Source organism: Chlamydotis macqueenii, chromosome 1 (assembly GCF_036417535.1).
Source record: "Chlamydotis macqueenii isolate bChlMac1 chromosome 1, bChlMac1.mat, whole genome shotgun sequence".
Taxonomy (NCBI): Eukaryota; Metazoa; Chordata; class Aves; order Otidiformes; family Otididae; genus Chlamydotis; species Chlamydotis macqueenii.
The window spans coordinates 215321510-215341862 of record NC_141556.1 but is presented as its reverse complement, the minus strand read 5'-3'; the positions used below and the strand labels follow the sequence as shown (position 1 = coordinate 215341862).

General features: G+C 51.2%; 2 protein-coding genes across 2 annotated transcripts; both read right to left on the bottom strand.

Moving 5' to 3' along the window:
- Positions 1-677: 677 nt before the first annotated feature.
- LOC104484961 (folate receptor gamma) lies at positions 678-4499 on the bottom strand. The gene is made up of 6 exons (XM_086739860.1): positions 4008-4499; positions 2857-3033; positions 2023-2211; positions 1531-1666; positions 954-1272; positions 678-851 (listed from the first exon to the last, which is right to left on the bottom strand). The coding sequence occupies exons 2-6, from the start codon at positions 2992-2994 to the stop codon at positions 845-847; spliced, it is 789 nt and encodes a 262-aa protein (XP_086595986.1). The 5' UTR covers positions 2995-3033; positions 4008-4499; the 3' UTR covers positions 678-844.
- Positions 4500-19402: 14903 nt separating this feature from the next.
- LOC104484960 (olfactory receptor 52B2) lies at positions 19403-20353 on the bottom strand. Its single transcript, XM_010127190.2, has one exon. It carries the CDS (start codon positions 20351-20353, stop codon positions 19403-19405), a length of 951 nt encoding a protein of 316 aa, XP_010125492.1.

Here is a 20353-nt window from a genome sequence, read left to right as displayed (position 1 = left end):
GCAAGGAATAAGTACCCAGCTACAACAGAAGCTGGTCATTAGGAGCATTAAAAAACCCTCAAACAATAAACCAGAAAAATCTCTGGGAAGAGCTCCTTTGATCTCAAGGCTCCTTCAGGATCTCGAGCACTGTGAAGCTCTGTGGATGGACAGCTGCGGACTCTGCCTCACCTAAGCAGCCCTGCGCGTTTCCCCAGTACTCTGCCCTTCGCCGTTCCTTGCAAAAGCTGCTAAAGCTTTGCTAGAGGCTTGTTTCTGCTTCAGAGGAAGAAAAACCACAGGCACAGCAGCGAGCCTTGGCACAGTACTGATGACACCTGCAAGTCCCACGCGGAAGGCTGTGAACCCTCGCACCCAAGGGATGGGAAGGTTTGGAAGCACCATGGATGTTCAGCCAAAACCAGGTCAAAGCTGTCCAGGCAACTCCTCCAGCAGCATGGAGCAGAGCACAGCAGCAAAGGAGCCGTCAATGCCAGGGAGATCCGCATCCTTCCTACTCCCCAGGCAGACCCCAGCACGTACGGATCCCACACCCACCACCGCTCAGTCCAGACCAGCAGCCTTGGCCCATGCCCAGAGCACCACCACCTCCTTGGTAGTAGTTAACATCAGTACAGCAAGGTTGATTTAGAGGATTTTTTTAAATCTTTTTTTATCTTTTATTATCACCCCCACCCTTCAGGGAGCCAGAACCGCCTGAAGGACCGGACACCAGTGCTCAGCCGAGGACCTTGAACAAGCGCTGCCAACCCAGCGCACCACCACAGGGTGGGAACAGACGTGAAGGAGCTCCTACATCAGAGCAACAATAGCATCGCCCTTCCCAGGAGGGCTACTGCCTTTGTCAGTAGCTAAAAGTAGAGGCAGATATTAAGGTCCAATAACCAACTCATGTTCCTTCAGGGAGCAGTCACAGGGACCCCCATCCATGGGATCCACAGCCCCCTGCTTACTCAGGGACAACCACAAGGACCAGAGGCAGCAGGACCAGGACAGACCATGGCAGAGCACACTCAGCTTTGTTGGTCTTAGGAGTCACAGTCTCCGTCAAAGCGGTGGAGTCTCTCTTTTTCCAAGCATAGTACTTCGCCACAACTGCATTGGGGTTTCCCTGGGCAGGGTCAAACCACATCTGGATGCAGAGTCCGCTGCCCCGGCGCTCTGTGGTGTATTTGTAGGAGTTGGACCAGATTTTCTCACACAGGTCTTTTGGTCGGGGGAAGACATGGCTGAAGGGTCTGCACAGGGAGCCCCAAGGACAGCGGTTTGTTCCTGAAGAGAGACAGCACCACAAAAGAAAATCAGCTGTGAGCTAGCACCCTTCACTCATGTCCTTTCACCTGGGAGGAGCAGGCCACCTGCCCACAGCCCATCACTACATCTCAGCTGATGGATGGTGGCTTGGCCACCTTCTAATTGGCAACCCCACAGACAGACGAGAGCAATCGGGGGTCTCGACTCCAGCCACTGAGCGGGCTGCAGTGACACTGCCAGGGGTGAGGAGAGGCTTGCTCCACACAGCCCACCAACCTGTTGCCCAGTTCCAGCCCTTGTGCCAGTTCTCTTTGCACGTGGCGTAGTCCTTGCAGTCCTCCCACCACTCCTCGCAGTCCTCTTTGCAGAGGGGCACGTGAAGAATCCTCTCCCGACGCCAGCTGCTGTCAGTCTGCGGGGAACAGGACCATGAACACTGGGGGGGCCCTTGAAAGTTAAGGGGCAGGGTCTGCCACCTCCCAGACCCTTCCCCAGCCCCTTCCGTTGGGCTCCAGAGCTGATCTCAGAGGAGTTTCAGCCCCAGCAGAGGCACACTTTGACTACAAGCAATTCTTCATCAGCCTGTCTGGCCACCTAAGCAGAGGCTAGGGAAGTCCTTTGAATCTTTCCACCCAGTGGGAAAGCTTGAAGTGTCCTGGAAAGCACGCTCCCATATGTGCCGGGGTGTACTCTACGGGGACCAGCACATAGCACAATATGTGGCCAGCACAAGCCCTGTTGTCTTAGTCACAGCAGATCTGATCCTACCTGGTCAATCCAGGGCCCCAGGTTGGGCGAGCACTCATACAAGCACGTGTCCTGGATGAAGTGGCGCTTGCACTTGGGTGGCATCAGCCCACAGTGGTTCCAGTTGAAGTTGTACAGGTTGGATTGGTCCCTGTGGGCTTCTGCAGTGGTGTTGGCTGTGCAGCAGGCGTTGTCCTTCCAGGGAGCACACTGCAGCACAGCGAGGGACAGGCTGGTCAGGGAGGGCAGGCAGCAGCTCGAGGGAGGCAGAGGATGCTGCAGGTGCCTACAGCAAGAAGCCTTCGGCAGCCAGAGGATTCATGCCTCCAGCAAACCCTTGGGCACTGTGGACTGAAGAGTTCAGGGCCGCAGCAAAGTGGGGCTGGAGGAAGAGCAGGAGGTCAGATCCTCCCCAGGGATTAGTGCCAGCCCAAGCAATAGGGACAAACTCCCTTCTCTTGCACCCTGGCTTGCTCTTGGCCTCATCTGCACCAAGAACCTGGGGGCAGAGCTCTTCAATTAGTGAGAAGAGTCTCTAACAGAGGAGGGAGGGAACAGATAAAAGCATCTTTCCTTGCCATCCTTTACCTCGTTCTGATCTGGGGTACCTAAGCTTTGGGAAGGGGAGGCCCCCTGGTTAAAGAGGGGTGATGCTGAGCTGACAGGAATCCTCACACCACTGCCTCTGCCCTAGCCATTTGCTAGAAGAAAAGAGCGAAAAACCAAGCCTCATACCCAGCACAGGCTTTCTTCCTCAGGCAAGTGGCTGCGAAGCCCAAAGCACAAACCCCTCACCCAGGGAGGGAGGTACAGGGGACCCAGTCCGCCCCACCCAACCCATCAGCAGAGCCGTACCTGGTCATGCAGCATCCCCTCGGGGCCAGGCTTGGTTTTGTGGTGCTTGGCATCCATGCAGACGTTGAGCAAGGGGTCCTTCGCAGGCATCACCGCGCAGGCAGCCAGCAGCACAAGCAGTGCCTGCCCCACTCCCATCCCCACAGCCGGCCCGGTCGGATCGGGGAGCTGGTGGAGCTGCACGGGAAGGGGACAGCACGCGAGGGGTTTCACCACGAGCAGCGGCAAAGGAGGGGCTGTGGGGGCCCTTTTACTGCTTGGCTGTTCAACAGTTAAACCCCAAAACCCTGATCAGAAAGGGGATGCTGTGTGACACCCCTTCACATCGGGGTGCTCTTGCAGTTCACCCCACTGTTCCAGTGCAGAGCTTCCAGCTCCCCAACCTTCAGCAGCCAGACATTGCCAGCTACGGGATCGCTTTGGCCAGGGGTTCAGAGGGGGCAGTTAAACGCCCCAGCACACTGACATCGTGCACAGACCACGTGAGCGGCAGGCTCACCTTCTTCTCAGGAGTATGTTACGAGAGGGAGGCTTTTTCTGGTTTATCTGCCTCTGGGCCTTTGGAGACCCACACCCGAGGTCTCTAAAGACCTGACTCGAGCAGTAAAAGACAGTTCACATAGTCGTGCCTTGGCCTCCTCAGCCTAGAGGCTGATAGGACTCTTATAGTAATTTACTGAAAAAAAAACCCAAACCAACCCCAAACAAACAAAAAAAAACCCAAAACCAACCAACAAGCAAACACATCACAGCCCTCCCTCACATTCATTGCCAACACAGCACAAGGATCTAAAACAACCACCTTTGAAGCAGCATTTTGCAAAACAGAGGAGCCAGACAAACCCCTGGCAGCATTGAAATAGCACAGAAACCCCACAGACGGCAGCAATTACAGAACCGAGGAAGCGGAGACGTAAAGTCAAGGACTAGGGAGTAGCTAAGGTATCATAGCCATATACAAGCCCAGCACAAATCCCCTGAACCGCCCCCAAAAGAAACCAACCTCACCAGCCCAGAGAGCCTCTCAACCTTCCACAGCGCCTAAAAACCGCCCAGCACAGCACCTTCCTGGGCTCAGCTTTGAGCCTCCTCACGCAGGTGCTGGCTCTTGAGGTGCTTAGCGAGGTTTAACTTCTGCCGGCATTTGTTACCTTAAAAGCAGCGGTTTTGGTTGTAACCAGCTCGTTCAGTTTCTCTCACAGGCATGGGAAGCAGCTCAGCGTTTTGTTGGTTTTTGGTTTTTTTTTTTTTTTTTTTAGTAAGGCAAGTCTCTTATCAGCCTTTCAGCCTTGACCATTGTAACAAGCCCTTTTTCTCCCTACTCCCACCAGGCAGCTTTCATTTGCACCATTTAATGAGACCACGTGCCAAGGAAGGACAGATCTAGGATTCTGCTGTGCACCAAGAATAAACATGAAAGGGATAATGCTCCTCAAAAAGAAAAAAGGACAGGCAGGAATGAGCGCTATTGTCTCAGAAGGAAGAATAATAACGCTCAATGCAACAAACGAGTGCTAGCTGCTGAGGGGACGCAGTGCACCTTCTGCGAAAGTCAGAGCAAAGCCTGGAGCCAAAAGCTAGCGCTTGCTCACCAGAGCCCTCGGAAAGCCCTCGCCCTCAGCGAAGGGGCAGGGTCTTCCTCCTGGACCAGCACAGGTTTGGAGGCTGTTTTGCTCTTTTCTTCAGCCACGTGACTGATGTTTTGGTGATGAGCCCACCTGCCTAAGGAGCTCATCTTCCTAAACTGGGTGTGTGAGCGCCTTAGGGTCCAGGCAACCCCGCTTTAGTCATTTCCACGCCGTATGCTCGTTCTGAACCAGATGCACGCTGTTCCAATTTCTCACGCTTCAAGCTCTCCTCTGGGAGGTGACAACGAGCAGACCTTCCCCAGTCGTCTCGGAGCCTTCGCCACCTCTGCCACGTCGCTCCAAACCGAAGCCGCGGTCTGCTCACTCGTTTCCCGTGACAAGCCTTGTGCTCCCCGAGGCACCAGGCCTGCGGCGGTGTTTGGGACGCACCGCGCTGCCCTGGCCTTGTTTTCTGGTTCTCGCCTAGGACTTTCTAAGATCTGGGTTGTTTTTGGAACTGCTGATCGCTGAACTGTGTTATTGTAACACTATCATAACTGTGACAGCTTGTTCCTGAGAGATAATTGTTAGCCACCAGCCTGTCATTTTCTGTCTAAAGTGTTCCGTTTTTTTCCCAAGCGCATCACTATATGTTTATCTCAACTGTTGTTTTGTTCTTTTTTTAATCTATTGTTTTATTTTCAGTGACTCAGTCTTACCAAGGTCTTCTGCAGCGTTTTGCAGCTGGTCCTCCTGTTCTCTGAGTAATTGAATATCACCAAAAACTTGGTTGCCTTGCTGTTTTCCCCTCCCTTTCCCAGACAAACTTCACTGAAAAGGGGAAATCCCAGTACAGATTCCAGCAGGGCCTCGCTGTAAAGGATAGCCATGCACTTTGCTTTATGATTCAGTTATTCGCTGGAGTGCAGGACTTTACTCTCATTTCACAGAAGGCCTTTGGTGGGGACCTTGCTCAGAGCCCTTGGGAATCCCAGCAGACTCTCACCCGGACCTGCCCCAGCCAGAATCCTTTCCAGCCCTTGGAGGACCTGCAATATGTTAGGGAGTCTTGTCCGCGTGTTACAAGAGCCGCACTGACCCATACGGCGCACTTATCCCTGCGCCTGTCCGTTCAGCGCCCTGTGGCGTTTCCTGCAGCCCTTTCCCACGCAGGTACCTCGCTCCTGGCTGCGCAGATCCCTCCATCTCTCCGGAATGCCTTTTGACGTGTCCCGTGTGAACGCGTATACCTTGTCTCGCAGGGCGTACGTGTACATGTGGCAGTGCAGGAAATGGGGAAATGGGGAAACTCTCACTGTAGTCCCGTCCGTGTCCTACGGGATGGGCGGCTGGGTGCACGCGCATTTGCTCCATCCAGCAGCCTATCTCCAGGGTCTGGGATTGAATTGCCTTGGATGCTTCTTCCCTGGGGCCAGATGTGGGTGAGCAGCTGCTGAGTAACTGCTGTGGGGTGTGCCGAGTGCCGCTGGGCACCCCGGGGTCTGCATGAGCTGGGGGCTCCGTGCGCTCGCCTCCGCACTGCTGTGTGGGATGGGGCCACCGGAGATCACAGGTCTCATCGGAGATGCCTGGCACATCCTGCGTGGCTTCCCGCCGCTGCAGAGGGCCATGTGTGTGTTGTGATCAGAATGTCATTTATGGGCAAAAAGCAAAAACATTTTATGTATAAAGCCAAGAATTAATTGTTACTGTAATTGAAAACAGACTAATACAGGAATCGTTGTTAGTCCAGATTCAGTTATTATAGGAAAAAAAAGAGAAATTAATATTTCTCTAAAGAAAAAGTAGTAGTAATAATAATAATAATAATAAATTAAGGTTGTTATACACGCACTGCCCTGTTGCTCCTTCTTCCCCAGGGTCATGCTCAGCCTTTCATGGCTCCTCTGGGTCCTAGGGTGGGTGACCTCACTTTGGTGGTGGTGGTGGATGTCACCTCAAGTCATCAAACTGTGGAGTCCTTCACAGGGAGGAGTATGGTGTTGGTACTGACGGCTTCTTTTTCCTCTCTCTGGAGTCCACTGGGTGTATTTTTTATGTTGGATGAGATGCTTTCACACCTTGCTTTCTCTTCACTGGTCTGCAAGTCCACGATACATGCAGATTTCCTAAATACAGTGCATTTTATGCACGTCAGATACTTGTTCTTTGCACTCTTTGTCACCCCAAACCCATTTTTGGCCATGCTTGCCTTTCTTTAACTGACCATTCCTGAGCTGTTTCTAGCCATGAGGTCTCCAGTGCCAGTCTGTGCCCCATCTCTTACCACCTCATGCCTGCGCTCCTCTATGCCACATCCCATGTCCCCACTTCCCAAGGCCCCTGCCATCCTGCCAGACGCGCGTTTATGTTGAGTTATGTTGAGTCATAAACAGCTCGTTCAGCACAGAATAGCTACTTTTTACTACCGTCTGCATAGAACTGAAACTGTGGTTGTGCCGTACAAAGGTAAGCAAAAAAGCCATAGCTATTGTCAGAATAAAAATTGCCATCACTGCTCAATCTGGTAAAAACAAAGCTCCGGGCAGGTCAGGACATGTTCAGAGAGAGCAAACCTGGCACTCCTCAGTCCTGAGACCTTGCAAACTCGGTACAGAGCCCGTGGCCAGCAGTGGCCATGCAGCGGTACCGGGCTACGGGGCAGTGTGCAGGACCAGCGAGTGTCACAGCTGCCTGGCCGGGCGGATGCTGAGGACACCTCGAAGAGGGGGCAGCCAAGCCGAACCCTGGATCCCCACTGACTGCTGGGGTCTGGGCCGCCCTGCGCAGATGGGGACCCTTGCAAGGGAGACACCCACCACCAGCACAAGGCGTTGAACCGTCTCGTGCTGGAGCGGGGTCTCAGTCCTGGAGTCCTTCAGGAGTGATTTAGCACCTGGCTACAAGAAGAGCAGAGGTAACCCCAGGGTCCCTGAGAGAACATCTGATCTTCTCTTCCTTTCCCTGAAAAAAATTGGTTAAAACGCACTTTAAAAGTGAGCGTAAGCAGGGATTTCTTGATGCAGATAGAAAGGAAGGGAAAAATGTGATACGTTTTACATTGGACAGATATTGTTGCTTCAGACTTTTCATTTCAAATACTTGATTTTTCCATCCGTCAACATTTTTATGGTCTAAAAAATCTAGGATTTTGAAGGTGGTTGTTAAAACTGAAATTGGAGATCACCTGACACAACCCTTGGATCACTTTGGTCTTGTAACGGGGAAGAAGTTGTTTTCTGGGCAGCCTGGTGACCAGTTGAGGTCAGTGGACATTGCTAGCATAAGTTCTGTCTAGGTGGATAGCTCGGACGAGAACATGAGTGATCTTTGCTGTTCAAAAGGATTCTGGGCACTCAGGTACCTGGGAGTGAGGAGGTGATGGCGGAGAGACAGCAGATTCAGGTGGAGAGACTGCAAAGGCTAATTTGTTCTGCTGCTTTGCAACGAAAAATCCAATTATTTATTTTGCTGGGTAACACACTCACATGCTCGGCTTGCTGGAAGGTTAGGAGGAGAAACTGCCACTTTTTAATAGAGTACTTTAATATCCCTGGGTGAAGAGGCTATACACACAGAAGTATGTTTTGTGCGAGCCAAGACAAAAGAAAAACTTGAGAATAGCAAGCAGGGAAGAGACAAAAAAAAGGGGGAAATGATTGTGGGAGAGATGTGAACGAAGACAGAGCCGCAGAGCGATCTTTCTTAAAAACTGACGATGACGTGCCTCAAAAGCCTCAGAGACTTCCCGCAGAGGTTACAGACACGTTGCCTCAGACCCACGGTAACGGTAGAATCTCTTCGGAAACAACAGAGATGGAAATTGTCTTCTGAGCACACAGGCTGGGAACATAAACCCGCGTGCATGTGGGAGTGCTGGGGAAATGCAGGGGAAGGCAGCTCAGAAGAAAGGCTGAAGAAAACTGTGAAGTTCCCCCAGCTGCTAAATTCTGTACTCCGAGCTTTCTGCCGCAGGTTTGTGTTCGCACGATGATGCTGTCCGGATGTGCACTGAGGGATGGCAGGGGTTTGTTCCGGTATCCGGGCCCGGGATGGTGCATCATTCCATCCAACCCCGGAGCTTCCTCGCTGCGTGGGAAGATGTCGTAGCACTGAAGTGAGGTGAAATTGGACAAGTGAGATTTTAGTCCCCCAAGATCAGCCCTGAATCCCAGCGACGAAGTACGTCACTCCTCATCGTGTGTCTCTGTTCTTACACAGCTCTGCTGCGTTTCCTCTGCTCAGAGGCAGCGTTCACCCCCAAAACCTCGTGACTGCTCCCTAGCATACGTGTTTATGGACCTGTTACTCACTGATTTTATAATCACCTTTTAAATTCCCTGATGCCATCCTCTCACAACTGACTGTGAAAACAAGTTCCAGAAACTGCTCTGTAAGAGAAGCATTTTTCTCTGTGTCAAGCTCTTTTCCTACCAGTTTCAAGCAGTTCTAGTATTGATGAGTGACTGCTGTGCATTCAACCCAATATTTCATAGCCTCACGTGTCTTCTGCCAAGGCCGGACTGGCAGCGGTCTTTCAGTGCCACGTCCGCAGAAGAAGTGACCAGACAAACTGCTGAGGCAGTGCAAAGCTACTTTATGCGTTATCACAGAATATCGCCATTTTTAGACTCTGCAAGCGTGGAGATGCATGAAAACTTCTTGGGCACCCTTCCACAGGAGCAGCGACATGCGTTTATCTCATCTCCACCATCACCAGTGCTGTCCTGTGGGTCAGTGTCCAGGGTGAGGGGGGCATTCTTGCTGCCGATGGTCCCTTGGGTCTCAGCTGACAGAGTCGTTGCCTTGAACAGCAGGTGGAAAAATGGATGATTTTTGGTCAAGCATGGGAAGCATGTAATCAGAAAGAATCAGAAGGAGAAACACACCTGCAGTCAGACAGAGAATTTGATGGGTTCTCCTGGCATCCACTCTGCTCTGACCAGGTGCGGTAGCTACCGTGCTGTTTTCACCTGTTGTTAAGGTCTGTTTCAATTCGGAAGTAGATAATCGAGGGAACGGGGAAGAAACCCATCAGCTGAAGTGAGAAATGCCTGCCCCTGCCACACCACGTGCCCAGGATCATCGGTAAGTGAGCCAGAGCACGGGACATCCCAGTTACCTCTGCCTGTTTTGAGACGAAGGAACCAGAAGTGTGCGAGAGCTGAGCGAGCGTCGGGTTCGTGCAGCAGAACGAGGGCTGTTCCCTGCTGTTGACTCCTGCCCTAGCCACTCTTAGCATTCAGTTTGGGTTTTTTTCCTTTTCAATCTGCCTGAGCACTAACCGTGGAGCTGCTGAGCATGGAGAGAAACAAAAGGTTCCACTTGCAAACCCTGGCCCGGCTTTGCAGCCTCCTGTTGTGCTGCACCGAGAAAGCCAGCTCGGAATTCAGCTCAGGTGAGAGACCCCGGGCTGGAGCCCTGCATTAGTACGCCGGTAACGGGCGCTGGATAACGCAAAATCACGGCTAAAAATGTGTTCCCGGCTTTAATTGAGCTACAAAACCTTTCTGCCTTCCACTGCTGAAACCTCTCACACCTCCCCTGCTACCTCAAAGCCTGCGCTGTTTGCAGAAACCTGCTTCCCGTCCACACTGGCAAAGCCCCCGTCTCTTAAGTCATGTTACCTGCTCAGCATAAAATCAGAACCTGGTGTCCAGTGTGAATTATTCAGATTTGTATTGCTCTGTCTCATTACGCTTTACCGCTATTTAAAAGAGATTCCGAGTAGAACTCTTGGGCAGCTGCCAGGCACTGAGGAAGTTCTCCGTGGGTAAAATGAACAGGCAGGATTTCTGTGGTGTCTCAGCGTGGATGCACTGTGTATTTACAAGAGCAGCACAACCCTCCTGCCAGCTGTTTCTCCAGGAGTCTGCTGTAAAGCACGGGCAGCCAGCGTGAAGGCTTGGAGGAGGTTCCCTGGCTGCCTTCAGGAGAGTGAGAGCGTGCGATGCAGCGGCACCTGGAGATGTGGTTCCCCAGCTGAGTCGGGATCCTCGAAGCCAAGGCAGGATGTGTGGGAAGAGGGAGGAGAGTGGAGCCACAGCTGGCGTGAAACCGCTTCTCCTCCGGCCGCGGGACTGGCAGCAGCCGGGGCGGGGTCTAGACAGCTTGGCAGCGCTGCCAAACTCATCACGCAGAGAGGCTCCTGCTTGTTTCTGGAGTAAAAAACCGCATCAATGACGCAGGGGTTTCTCAGCTCCATAAAGCAGAAGCCCTGAAACACCACGGCTGCGCGTGAAGTTGTCAGAAATATCTTTGCTTCCCCCAGTACTTCTGATTAGTCATCGTTTGTCCGGGGAACAACTGCAAACTCTCCTCCCTGTGCCTTAGATCGATGATGTTTATAACAGCAGTAGCGCTGCACGTTGGTATTTATCACAGTAGCAGGTGAATTAAGAAGTTATTTGGCTCATAGGCACGCAGTGTTTATTCTTGCTGTAGCAAAGTGCGACGTTTACATCCTTAATGCAATGTTCTGTGCCATCCAGCTCTCGTTTAAATAGGAGTTTGTACTGCAGCACTCGGAGAGAGCCCGAGCGCGTCACCTAAATCCGATTGCTTGTATTGGGTGGGTTTATGATACTGGGTCATTTCTAGTCCGTGCTTTCTTCTTTGGTTCACTGATGGCAGCTTTACCTTGCCGTTTGTGCTTCAGCCCATCATCTCAGGTTGCAGCAGAAGCAGTTCCTCTCATTCCTCTCATGCCGTTCACCCTGACAGGCGTCCCGGGGCTGGGGGCTGCCCGTGTTGGGCTCTCCAAGAGAGCCGAGTTTTGTCAGGTCCACAGATTTTAGCTGAGCGTCAGAGCATTTTATAGCCCACGGTTTCTTGCAGTTATCCCTCTCCTCTGACTCCTTCATATATTTTTCTCTCTGCTACCTGAGTAATGCCCTGTTCCGCTAAAGGAAAGGCTGCACAACTCGTCACAAGCCCGTTTCAGTGACAGTACGGTAGTTATGGAGGATTATTTGACATTTGTCTTGCTGTTTTGCTGCACATGAAGTTTCATCTATACCAGATGATTTTGATAAGAGGAGCAACATGAAAATGGAAGTGTAAATAATCTCAGCCCCCTCTGTTTTCCAGCTGATTCTGCTGATGAAATACATTCCAGTGTATCCCCTGTCCGCCTGGCGTCGTACAGCGATACAGGCGGCTCCTGCAGCCTCTCGTGATGACCCATGCTGGTTATTGTACTTTTTCTCCCCTCATTTCTTTCTCCTCTCCTGTCCTTAGATTTGGAGCTCTTGGCAGCAGGGATTTTCTTTTAATTCTACACTTCTAATATTGTATTAAAGTGTTGGGTCTGTGCCTCAATGTGCAGCAAAGGTACAGATGCTAAATGCTACTGCTGCCAACTGCTTCCCTTCCTAGGTACACGAATGAGATGCTAAGTAACAACAAAAATGCTAAATAACAACTACAACAACAAATTACGCTGTCAGTTGCAAAATCTCAGATAAATAAATATTCGTGTTGGACTTGTGTGCCACTTCGACGGTATGCCTGTATCTTGGTTGGTACGGATCTGCCGTGTGTTACCGAGTGAATGAAATAACTGTTTCATGTCCCTGGTTCAAAGACAGCTCCGTCCCTTGGGAAAACGCGGCTCTTCATTCCGCAGCCTGCTGAGAGGGCTGGGAAGGGAAACAAGTGTTGGAAACTCCTGAGAGCGCTGGCAAGCAGAGGAACTGGGCACAGCAAAAGGAAAGGTTTCTGCTCACAGTAACTGACATGTCCCAAATTAACAGCACCTACCTGGGGTAAGAAAGAGCTCTTCTTGGGCTTAGGCGGGCAAGGAGGAATCTCTCTGGAGACATTGGTGATGGGAAAACAGGGTGCAAAAAGCTGAGGTGGTTGAGAAAGGGGGTGAAGCCAACTTTGAGAGAATTGTGGAGAACATTGAGAATGGTCATTGAGGCGTCTCAGTGGACGACTGCGCTGGCCCAGGTGGGAGAGGCAGACAAAGGATGGGGCAGGAGAAGGGTGGCTGTTCGAAGGACAACAGGGTGACAGGACAACACCGATCACTTTACGGCAGGGACCCAAGCACTTACCCCATGGACGATGGTATTTCTGGAAAAACACTGCATGCCAAAACGACATCTACCTATGGAATTTTGTTTACGTCGGTAGAAATAAGAAGGAATGGTGTACTGGGTTTGTCTGGGACAGAACTAATTTTCTTCACAGTGGCTTGTGTGGGGCTGTGTCTTTGACTTGTGATGAAAGTGGTGTTGGTGATAACACAGAGGTGTTTCAGATACCGCTGAGCATTGCTTGCTCAGCCTCAAGGCCTTTTCTCCTCACCCTGCCCTGCCAGCGAGCTGCCCTGGGGTGCACGAGGAGCTGGGAGGGGACACGGCCGGGACAGCTGACCCTGCTGACCAAAGGGACATCGCAGACTGTGAGGTGCTCAGCGATAAAAGATGGGGGAAAAAGGAGGACAGGTTTCATCTACCTGTTATCAGTCTTTTTCTCGACCCACGGGTTTTCACACATGTACCCATCCAGTTCTCTCCCCCATCCCACTGGGGAGGGTGGGAGAGCAGCTGTGTGGGGCTGAGCTGCCTGCTGGGGTTAAACCACGACAAAGATTTAGAAATTATTGTAGAAATAATTTCTAATGTATTTAGAAATTATTGTAGAAACATTGAATTGCTAAGTAAAAGAGACAACTATATTTATCATCAGATGTGTCTCATAGCTGCGGCAGACACATGGTGTAGCTTGTGTGCAGCCAGCTGCAAAACACTGTCGATATCTCAAAAATTCAGACAAGGCAGTCTGGAAACTTTTCCTGTGAATAATGCATCCCCTCCAAGCTTCAAAAGACTGATTTCTCCAAGTTCAGGAAAACTGTGTGAGCGGAGGGGCTGGGAGGGTTCCCAGGGCAGGCATTTCTCAGCAACGTCCCCTCTTGCTGTTCCTTTTCCTCTGTATTAGAGATGATTTTTCTTTCTGATGTGCAGGGGACAGCTTTTGAGGACAGTTCAGGTGATGGGTCTGGTGTCATCAATGTTTCCCCCGAAGTCTCAGTGCTCCACGCAAACCCTTTTGTGGCACAGCGAGCTTTTAGGAAGACTCTGGATGAAACACCTCCATGAGAGGGCTCACCACCGTTGTGGTCGCTTGTTCCAGCCGTGAGTTATAGTCATGGTTAAAAACCACACCTTGTTTCACCTTGAAAGGTAAATCCTAAAGCTATTTTGGGTTTGCCAACAGGCAACATTAAAATATCATCTGACACCCAAATGGGCACCAGCATTTTGGTGTAAAGAACCAGCAGCCCTGCTCTGTTTGGCGCGCAGAGACTCGAAGCACAAGGGAAGCCTCTGCGCTGGACGATGCTGCTGAGCGTGGCTTGCTCTGCCTCTCCATTCTGCCCGTCCCACGGTGATGCCGGGTCAGGGCTGTGTAAAAGCACTCTCTGCATCGCCCCTGCACCTTGCGCCTCATTCTGGAGAGAATTTCAGATTTCAGGCTGCCTTGTGCAACCCTGAATCAATGCGGAGGAGGTCGGTGCGTTGCTGCGTGGTGCCGCGCGCCCCGGCTCACATTTGAGGAGGGGAAACCCCTGATCTCTATAGGGTGTTCAGTTATTAAAACCACACTGAAATGGCAGTACAGAACTTTTAATAATACATGGATCTTTTCATTACGCTTTATTGAAAAATTATTCACTCATATAAAATTATGAGGGGCAAAGCACCAGTGCCGGCTGGAAATGCTTTCCCCATCACACGTGCCCTGACTGCAAACCGCAGGTCTTATCCTTCAGCCATGCTGGCTGTTTCCAACAATAGTTTTTTTTTTTAATAGTTCTGACTCATTGTGTTAGACATTTTTTTGCCATTTTAGAAAACACATGCCCCAAGGAAAGCCTGTGTACTGATGAATAGCATTTTTCAGCAGAGCATTTTAAAGCAAAATTAACTCCCTGCATCTCAGGGCAGAATTGAAAACAGATTTCAAACCTCATCTCCTCCAGGTCTGTTTACCTTTCTTCTCAGGTCTCCAGCCCTGTTTCACAAGAAGGCTATGCATGCCAAGCTCGGAGGAATCTGGGGAAAAAAAAAGGACACGTATTCCTTCCCTCCCTAGCAGTCCTTGACTGAAATGAATGTGAAGCAGATCTGACTCCTTCCCGAGCATCAGTCATCACGTTTTATCCTTGGTGCCAACCAAAGCATCCTGCACCAGCAAAGCGAACTGCTGGACACGAGTCCCCAAGAAGGCTCTGGGGTTTTTGGGAGGCTATGGGCAGGGTGGTCGGTGGCTACACCGGTCAGACTGCAGAGGCTCTGAGGGCAGAGCGAGCGAAGGTAGTGTTTGTTGTAGCTATAAAAATGTCATCGTAAATATGAGGCTACTGTAAGTATGTGGCTGCAAATACGTTAGACAAATAGAGCTTGTGGTGAGAAGCGCTGCCTTTTATGAGATGAACTTACAGTCAGAAAAACTATAAAAATCCTTCAAACTGGCAAGCTGTTCTTCCAGTCTGAAAGGCAGCAATCTTCACAGCTAAATATAGCCTGAGAAGAACGACGCCGAGATTTACGGCACATATCCCACATTTCGGTTCAATGCCTGTTTTTAGCATCCAGTGGAATCAGGAGTTTGGGTTTTTATGGTGTTTGGCTGCTTGCCTTGAAGTCTCAAACCTTGTTTTTGAGATAAGGGGAGGTTTCCTACATTTTCCCATGTTTGTTCAGGACAGCCGGGATCTCGCTCCTCCAGAGCCTGGTGCACACGTCTGAGAGGCTGCAGAGGTCAGAGCTGCCCTGTGGTCCCCGGCCATGTCCCAGGAGCGGCCGAGGAGCCCTCCCGGGGTGCTACACTGCATCCTCCCCAGTGGTCCCAGCACCAACTCAGTAAAGCTTTTTCTGTTCCTCCTTGGTAGTAGGAGGGTTGGCAGAGACCGGCACTGGGATCACAGCCTCGGGGGTGGATGTGCATCGCCATTGCGGGAGAGATGCTGTGTCGTTAACAACCGTTCCCAAGGCGGAAGCTGTAGGAGAAATCCTCAGCGCAGCAGATACCTGAATCTGCAGCCACCCACCCCGAGAGCCCGGCTCAGCACGGCATCCCAGCGAGCTGCTCACGCGAGACCGGGCTCCTCCATCCCAAACACGCTGGGTTTGCAGGCATGGCCGCAGTGCCGCACACAGGAGCACCGCAGCGGGCGTCCCTGCCTCTCACCCACTGCAGCCGTGTCTGTAAATACCACAAAGAACAGAACTTCAGCTGGCGAGCCAAGTGCTGCGTTTCCATGGGTGTATATGAAAGGCTCGGAAGGTCTGAGGTCTGCCCTCCTGGGATGTGTTAGTGCCGTTGACACCGTTAACGTGGGAGATTTGTATCAGAAGATGTGTAAGCGTACAACGATGTTTGCTCGTCTGTTTAAACAGGGCCGGTGCCTGCCTCCCCACAGCCCCCCTTCCCGTGCTCGTGAACGCAGACAGCCCGCCGGAGTCGTTCACTCCTGTCTTTGGCAATCAACGAGATCAAAAGAAATAAAGTACAGAAGTTGAAACAGGCAAAGGCTGCTCTAGACTGAATGAACTCAGGGGAACGTTTCGCTGCTTGTGCGGTGTTGGATGTGATCTGTGGTTTAACGCGATAAATATCAGCCGAGACTCCAGGCTGAGTAAATCACTGCAGGATTGCCGCGCTACGTGACAGATCCTCCCTCAGGAGTCCATATGCCTCACGTAAAAAGCGTTTGTGGGATTTTTAGTGCTACGCCAGGATCATGGCAAGCAGGCGGCTTTGGTTCTGCTGCACCGGCCACAGCAGACACACTGTTATTCCTGTAAGAAAGCATCTGTCCAGGCATCCAGCTATCCAGATGTTTGCTTAAAAACCACTCCACTGATGGGGCTTGTCTTCCAGATTCTCCATTTTGCTCTTAGTCACCAACAGAAAACTAATACGTGCTCCTGAAACAACTTCTGATTACTCTGCGGTTTGGAGCGCACTCCGTCATTTAGCGTGGCGGGGTCCGAAGTGACCCCAGCGCACAGCCTGTCCTCCCTTATTCGCATTTCGACCCTGATGCTGCTCGGTGAAGCTAGCGTGAATCTGGAGAAGCGCTGTTAAAGGCAAGGGTCCCATCTCTATTTTCCAGTAACGTACCCAGGCTGATGGCTGGTCGCATCTCAGCCTCAGGTGTGACTGAAGAAAGCAGTTCTACCTCATCGCTGCAGCTCAGATACCACGGGGAGGGGGGGAGGGAGGATCAGAAGCCTGGAAAAAGATGGAGAAAAAAAAAAAAAAACTTTGCAATTGGAAAAAAAATGAGGTCTGAACACTCCAGTCGTGGGCGGTAGCAAAGTGCAGGAAGGGGGCGAGCACAGGCGAAGTCTGCAGGACCAGACTGCCGGGACCGGCCCGGCGCAGCCTTGGCCGGGAGGGCTGGCGGTGGTCACCACGCGCAGACTGACAGCTACACTGCTCGCCCCCGGGACAGGGCGCACGTCCTCGTACCGCTGAGCTTGCGATGCTCCCCAAAAACCTGCCGGCTGCCGACAATTCACCTGCTAGGGCCCCCCTTCATCCTTTAACTGAAGGGAAAATTTCCTCACGATCCCCAGAAAATATGTACACGAATGATCAAATCATGGCTTTGGCAAATAAAGGAGGCAAAGAGGAACTTTTATGAATTGGTCAAGTACAAATCATATCAATCAGATAATTTCTCTTGTGTGGAAGGGTAACAAAGTTTGCACATAGGGAAAAAAAAATCTTAATTTTTGAGATTAATTAGCATACATATTACATAATATTTTCATAAACGAGCCAGGGAATATTGCTGAGCTGGAACTATTATGGGGAAGTTTCAAATCTCATTTCTTGTGCTACTGCAAGGAATGATGAAGTGAGAATCTGAACGAGCATCCTCAACCTTATATTAGCCTGGGAAACACAGGAAAAAAAAAAAATATTAAATCCACAGCTTCTCTAGAAGTACAGAAAAAGAGACAGATTAGTGCCCTGGGTAATTCTGAAAAATTGAAGGAGTGATGTGAAAAAACCCCACAAGTGGAATAAAATTCCCATTCTGGATGGCAAAAATGCAGGTAGAGAGCAGGAAAGAGCGGAGAGGTGCTAGCGGTGTTCATAAACGGAGCAGCAGCCGCGGTGATGTGGCACGGAGAGGAGGGACGTCGCGCTGGGATGCATCCAGAGCAACATCACCTGCGAGGCAGACGCGATTGCTCTACCGGAGCTGATCACTGACTCAGTTCCTGAGTTTTTCCGTTTTACTTCCTCGTGGACTACAACATAAACTGAACTCTAAGTATTTAGATTTCCACTCCAGGTATAAACTGTGTGATTTGGTGAAAAACGCAGCAGCTGGCTGCGTTAATTTTGTGCCGACCACAGCTCCTGCAGAGGAGGCTGCGAGTGGGCATCAGAGCGGTTTGGAGTGGCTGAGTGCGGAACCGTAGACAGGAGTGGCTGCAGCACCTCCAGAAAATCGCCGGAGCCGCCCTCTTTTCTCAGAAGCCCTTCATCCGTGCGGGTCATCCTGCACATCGCACGGCAGCGTTTCCCGTCGCAGCAAAACCCCCGAGATCTTTCACAGCTCTCGGTCACCTGGAGCTGCAGGTCTCAGAAAGTTCTTGTGCTCATTGCTTTAACTCCTTCCTTTGAGATTCCTAGAGGGAAAACATTTCATTACTTGCATACGGCAAATCTGTAGCGTCTGGCTTTTTCCACCATGCAGAAACATTTCCTGAGGATTTCCAGCGTGACCGACAGTTTCACTGTCCACGCAGTGACTGAGTGATTTCTTAATTCTCTTTTTCCACTTATTCCTTAGAAAACCTCTCTCTTAAGGTCCTTTGTTCTCCTGGTTACGGATTTTTCTGGTTTGGGACCTGTATGAATTTCCCGCTCTCCCTACAGCAGTACTCATACCAAACCCTATCAGCCTCCCCTTTCTTCCAGATTTCATATTTTTTACAGCTGATTCACCTTCCTGCGTAAATCAGAGAAAGTAAGGTTTGTGTGTCTATGTCTGTCCGTCAGGTCCCACATGAGTTCTGAATTTTCTGGTTATTTTCTATGAAGTCTGACAGAGCCAGAACAATCATGGGGATGTCAAGAGCCTCCAGGGTTAAGGAGAACAGCCAGGTCTCTGGAGAAGGGAGATCCGAGGGACGGGTCTGGAGGGGCGGCTCAGCCTGCCACCCCGCATCGGGAGCCACGCAGGATGCAGGACGGACATCGATGCTCCCGTCACGCAGGGAGTGATGCGCTCACCTGTGCGGTCTCGCATGTGGCCCTTGGAGAGATGCAGAACCTTGAGCCACAAACCGTTTTATAGTCATTCACCCCATTTATTAAAAACTTTGGGTTTGGTTTTATTTTTCTGAAAACGATCTCATCTGAGGGCGGATCTCCAACTACTATGAATGAGCAAAAATTCAGTGGTGCAAAGGGTGCTGACTCTTGGCAGTAGGGAAGGCCAGCAAAAACTAAAAGATGGATTTTGTTTATCCAGCTTGTGCTGAGGAGGTCAGAGAAACTTCAACAGTAATTCCTGTGTTTAGTCCAACACAATGTTTTCTCAGCTTATACCTAGGAAAATGTTTGATGTTTTCTGAAAACTTTGAGATACGAGATATACAAACGTGCACCCAAAAGGGAGCAGGACATGGCAGAGTCCAGGTAGAGAACATGCATCTCATCACATGTAGGTCCAACCAAGCCCATCGGTGAAGCTCTGATGGTAATGGGATAACACCAGTTCGCATCAGCCTGAATTCCAGTCTGCCGTTCCCTACTGATTTCTCCTTTTTCATTAGCATTGCAGTTTAGTCTGAGGAAACTCTAGTAGGAAATCTGACCAGCAGTGACGTTGGGCTGAGTCTAAAAAGGGTAGGAAACTGGGTTATTTCACATGCACACAGCCTTTGCTGCAGACCATGTGTTGATGCTTTCCTTCCAAAGGAATAGCATCCCTGTCACCGCACTTGCCCAGTCCCGAAGAGTACCTGGGACACCTTCTCTCGAAGGAATCTGTTTTTCATAGTGTAGATGATGGGGTTTAGCATGGGGGGCAGGAGCACGTAGAGATTGGCCAACAGGATGTGAATGTTGTGGGGGACGTTGCGGCCAAACCGATGAGTGAAAAATGAGAAGAATGCTGGTGTGTAGAACATTAATATCACGCAGGCATGAGAGCTGCAAGTGCCAACTGCCTTCCTTTGGGCATCCTTGGATGAGAGCCTGAAGACAGCTCGGAGAATGAGGACATACGATGCCCCGATGAGCACGACGTCCACGCCTGGGGACAGAAGGGTGGTGGCAAAGCCGTACCAGATGTTGATGGAGATGTCGGCGCAGGCCAGCCGGGCGATGCCCATGTGCTCGCAGTAGGTGTGTGGCATGACGCTGTGCCCGCAGTAGGGCAGCCTCTGAAGGAGGAATATTGTCGGGAACATCACGCAAAAGCTTCTGGCTATTGCAGCCAGCCCGATCTTGGCTATCACCGCGTGCGTGAACACTGTGGCATATCGCAGGGGGTTGCAGATGGCCACGTACCGGTCAAATGCCATGGCCAGCAGGATGGTCGACTCTGCAATGAAGCTCAGGTGTGTGAAGAACATCTGGGTAAGGCAGGCGTGGAAAGAGATCTCCTTGGAGAGGGACCAGAACACGCTCAGGGCTTTAGGCACTGTGGAGGAGGACAGCACGAGGTCTGCCACGGCTAACATGGCCAGGAAGAGGTACATCGGCCTGTGGAGGCTTTGCTCTGTCGCAATGACAAATAGGAGGATGAGGTTGCCGAGGAGCGCCGCGGTGTACATCAGGCAGAAGGGGATGGAGAGCCAGGTGTGCAGGTCCTCCAGGCCTGCCAAGCCCAGCAGGAGGAAGGCGGCAGGCTGCGAGCTGCTCTGGTTGACAGCCCCCAT

What these genes read in the sequence shown, in the direction of transcription:
- LOC104484961 (XM_086739860.1), bottom strand. Translation starts at nt 2,994, where the DNA reads ATGGGAGTGGGGCAGGCACTGCTTGTGCTGCTGGCTGCCTGCGCGGTG. An exon ending in AGGGGATGCTGCATGACCAG is followed by an intron (nt 2,212 to 2,856) that starts GTACGGCTCTGC and finishes GCTGTGCTGCAG; the next exon opens with TGTGCTCCCTGGAAGGACAA. An exon ending in TGGGGCCCTGGATTGACCAG is followed by an intron (nt 1,667 to 2,022) that starts GTAGGATCAGAT and finishes TGTTCCCCGCAG; the next exon opens with ACTGACAGCAGCTGGCGTCG.
- LOC104484960 (XM_010127190.2), bottom strand. Translation starts at nt 20,353, where the DNA reads ATGGGGGCTGTCAACCAGAGCAGCTCGCAGCCTGCCGCCTTCCTCCTG.